Below are 3819 nucleotides of genomic sequence, written 5' to 3'. Positions count from 1 at the left end.
GACCTCCGTGGCTGGTGCCGGAGCCTGCTCAGGCTCCCGCGCTGTCAAAGGTGCAGGTGACCTTTCTAGCCCCTGACAGAGAGTCAGAGCTGTGAGTATATCCCCCGCTGGCTCTGACATGTCACGTGGCCTAAGGGGCTCTTGAGGGACCTCCATAGCTAGGACTGCAGCCCGCTCGGGCTCCGGGGCTGCCAAGGGCGCAGGTGGCTCTTGGAGCTTCTGACAGGGAGTCAGAGCTGTGAGTATGTCCTGCGCCGGCTCCGACAGGGCAGGTGGCATCAGGGGCCCTTCAGGGACCTCCATAGCTGGAGCTGGAGCCTGCTCGGGCTCTGGGGCTGCCATAGACGCCGGTGGCTCTTGCAGCTCATGACCGTTCGTCAGAGCTGTGAGTGTATCCTCCGCTTCCTCTGACATGGCAAGTGGCATCAGGGGCCCTTCAGGGACCTCCAGAGCTAGTGCTGCAGCGTGCGCGGGCGCTGCGGCTGCGAAAGGTGCAGGTGGGTCTTCAAGCTCCTGACAGAGACTCAGAGCTGTGAGTATATCCCGCTGTGGCTCTGAAATGGAAGTTGTCATCACGGGCTCTTCAGGGACCTCCATGGCTGGTGCCGGAGCCTGCTCAGGCTCCCGCGCTGTCAAAGGTGCAGGTGACCTTTCTAGCACCTGACAGAGAGTCAGAGTTGTGAGTGTATACTCCGGTTGCTCTGACATGTCACGTGGCCTAAGGGGCTCTTGAGGGACCTCCGTAGCTAGGACTGCAGCCTGCTCGGGCTCTGCGGCTGCCAAGGGCGCAGGTGGCTCTTGGAGCTTCTGACAAGGAGTCAGAGCTGTGAGTATGTCCTGTGCCGGCTCCGACAGGGCAGGTGGCATCAGGGGCCCTTCAGGGACCTCCATAGCTGGAGCTGGAGCCTGCTCAGGCTCTGGGGCTGCCATAGACGCCGGTGGCTCTTGCAGCTCATGACCGTTCGTCAGAGCTGTGAGTGTATCCTCCACTTCCTCTGACATGGCAAGTGGCATCAGGGGCCCTTCAGGGACCTCCATAGTTGGTGCTGCAGCGTGCGTGGGCGCCGGGGCTGCGAAAGGTGCAGGTGGGTCTTCAAGCTCCTGACAGGATGTCAGAGCTGTGAGTATATCCTTTGTTGGTGGTGACATGGAACGTGGCCTAAGGGGCTCTTCAGGGACCTCCGAAGCTGGTGCTGCAGGCTGCTCGGGCTCCGGCGCTGCCAAGGGCGGAGGTGGCTCTTGGAGCTCCTGACAGGGAGTCAGAGCTCTGTGTATATCCTCCGGTAGCTCAGACACGGCAAGTGGCATCAGGGGCCCTTCAGGGGCCTCCATTGCTAGTGCTGCAGCGTGCGCGGGCGCTGTGGCTGCAAAAGGTGCAGGTTTCTCTTGTAGCTCCCGACATAGAGTCAGAGTTGTGAGTATAGCCTCCGCTGGCTCCGACATGTCACGTGGCCTAAGGGGCTCTTCAGGGACCTCCATAGCTAGGACTGGAGCCTGCTCGGGCTCCGGGGCTGCCAAGGGCGCAGGTGGGTCTTCAGGCTTCGGACAGGGAGTCAGAGCTCTGAGTATGTCCTGCGCCGTCTCTGACAGGGCAGGTGGCATCAGGGGCCCTTCAGGGACCTCCATAGTTGGTGCTGCAGCGTGTGTGGGCGCCGGGGCTGCGAAAAGTGCAGGTCGGTCTTCAAGCTCTTCACAGGGAGTCAGAGCTGGGAGTATATCATCTGTTGGCTGTGACATGGGACGCGGCCTAAGGGGCTCTTCAGGGACCTCCGAATCTGGTGCTGCAGGCTGCTCGGGCTCCGGCGCTGCCAAGGCCGGAGGTGGCTCTTGGAGCTGCTGACAGGGGGTCAGAGCTCTGTGTACATCCTCCGGTGGCTCAGACATGGCAAGTGGCATCAGGGGCCCTTCAGGGACCTCCGTAGCTAGTGCTGCAGCGTGCGCGGACGCTGGGGCTGCGAAAAGTGCAGGGCGGTCCTCAAGCTCCTGACAGGGAGTCAGAGGTGGGAGTATATCCTCTGTTGGCTGTGACATGGGACGCGGCCTAAGGGGCTCTTTTAGGGACCTCCGAAGCTGGTGCTGCAGGCTGCTCGGGCTCCGGCGCTGCCGAGGCCGGACGTGGCTCCTGGAGCTCCTGAGAGGGAGTCAGAGCAGTGAGTATGTCCTGCGCCGTCTCCGACAGGGCAGGTGGCATCAGGGTCCCCTCAGGGACCTCCATAGGTAGTGCTGGAGCCTGCGCGGGCTCCAGGCTTTCCAAAGGTGCAGGTGACTCTTCTAGCTCCCGGCAGGGAGTCAGAGCTGTGAGTATATCCTGCCGTGGCTCTGACGTGGGAGGTGTCATCTCGGGCTCTTCAGGGACCTCCGTGGCTGGTGCTGGGGCCTGCTGAGGCTCCTGGCTTTCCAAGGGCGCAGGTGACTCTTGCACGTCCTCACGGTGGATCAGAGCTCTGACCACCAGCTGCACTGGGCCCGACACGACAGATGACGTCCCTGCTCTTTTGAGTTGCTGAGCTCCAGCAGCAGTGATGGGATTTTCCAGCTCAGGCTCTGAAGCTGCATCAGGCACCACAGTGGGAGGTGGGACTAGCTTTCGGCGCGGTCGCGGATCTCGCTCTGGGGCTGCTGCTGTCGCTCCAAGAAGAGAAAGTATGGTCATCATGATTGTCTTTCCATGTCCCTTCCAAATGAAGGCAACTTTGCCCACCAGTCAGTATTGTCTAAGAACCCATCCCTGGGTGGTCTCCCCAAACTGTAGCCCATGGGGACAGTGATCTGAGACCGCTCCTTGCTCCCAGCCACACTGCAGTCTGTGGAGGCTTGCTCTGTGTGGCCCACTCTCTCCCCTCCACAGGCCTCCATCAGTCACCCCCAGTCCTCCTCACCCCCAGCCTCCGGCTCAGCGGGCTCGAGGTGTCGCAGCCGAGAGAGGAGGAGCCAGGCACGTTGCTCCAGGTCTGAGCCTGGCACGAGGAGCCCTACGTATGCCAGTAGTGTCTTTAGGCAGGGAAATTCTGGGGGCTGGAAGAAATCTTCAGGGTAGTGGTCCAGCCAGGTGCCCAGGACGGAGGAGATGACCCTGGGGACAGACAGGTTGGGCAGAGGAGTCAGAGGACAGGGCACCTCCCACGCGGATGCCCCAGGGAGCCCCTGTGGGAGCCTGGGCCCCTGGGTCCCCGGCTCCTGGCTGTCAGAGCCCATTCCTACTCCATGTCCACCTGTGATGTGGCAGAGCTGCCTGAGGCAGGCCTGGTCACTGAGGAGGGGCTGGCCCAAAGCCTCTGTGAGTGGGAGTCCTTGACCCCTGGTGTGACCATTTCTGTCCTCCAAGCGGAAGCTGGACACCCTGCTCAGTCTCCCTGCCCACTTGCCGCGTGACTTGCACTGCATGTGGGCAGGGAGGGGTGGCGTGTCTGGCGTGGTCATTGCTGTGACTATCCAACCAAGGAGGGAACTAAGGGACTCTGTCCCATCCCTGGCCTTCCCAGGACCCTCCCGATACCGCCCACTTCCCCTCCCGTGCCTACGTGCTGCCTCGTTCAGTAGGTGCCAGGAGAGGGTGTCCTTGCGTGGACACTAATCTCCCACTGGCTGGGGGACGTCCAGTCCCCGAGGCCACCCTGGGTCTCCTGAGTACCTGCTGAGCACCCAGTGTCGACGTTCCACCAGATGTGTGGAAGCCATGCCCTTTGTTCTGGGTCCCAGGATTAGGGTAGAGACAGGGCTGAGAGGCGGCGGGGATGGGGAATGACTCTGTTAGGGGCTGAGGCTGCCCTCCAGCCCGCTCTGCTCTCCCACAGTGCCCACACCCCACCCAGGGCTCTC

At 62.2% G+C, this 3819-nt stretch overlaps 1 protein-coding gene across 1 annotated transcript; it reads right to left on the bottom strand.

The window, feature by feature from the left end:
- Positions 1–1876: 1876 nt before the first annotated feature.
- Positions 1877–3260, bottom strand: LOC130542564 (ral guanine nucleotide dissociation stimulator-like). The gene is made up of 2 exons (XM_057306442.1): positions 2880–3260; positions 1877–2622 (listed from the first exon to the last, which is right to left on the bottom strand). The coding sequence occupies exons 1-2, from the start codon at positions 3193–3195 to the stop codon at positions 2042–2044; spliced, it is 897 nt and encodes a 298-aa protein (XP_057162425.1). The 5' UTR covers positions 3196–3260; the 3' UTR covers positions 1877–2041.
- Positions 3261–3819: the final 559 nt, after the last annotated feature.

Source organism: Ursus arctos, unplaced genomic scaffold (genome assembly GCF_023065955.2).
Source record: "Ursus arctos isolate Adak ecotype North America unplaced genomic scaffold, UrsArc2.0 scaffold_37, whole genome shotgun sequence".
Classification (NCBI taxonomy): Eukaryota; Metazoa; Chordata; class Mammalia; order Carnivora; family Ursidae; genus Ursus; species Ursus arctos.
The sequence above is the reverse complement of the archived record's forward strand: the minus strand, read 5'-3'. Positions and strand labels throughout refer to the sequence as shown.

Excerpts from the sequence above, each read along its gene's own strand:
- LOC130542564 (XM_057306442.1), bottom strand. The coding sequence starts at position 3,195 with ATGGGCTCTGACAGCCAGGAGCCGGGGACCCAGGGGCCCAGGCTCCCA. Across the intron at positions 2,623-2,879 it reads CGCTGAGCCGGAGGCTGGGG|CAGCAGCCCCAGAGCGAGAT; the intron begins GTGAGGAGGACT and ends TTGGAGCGACAG.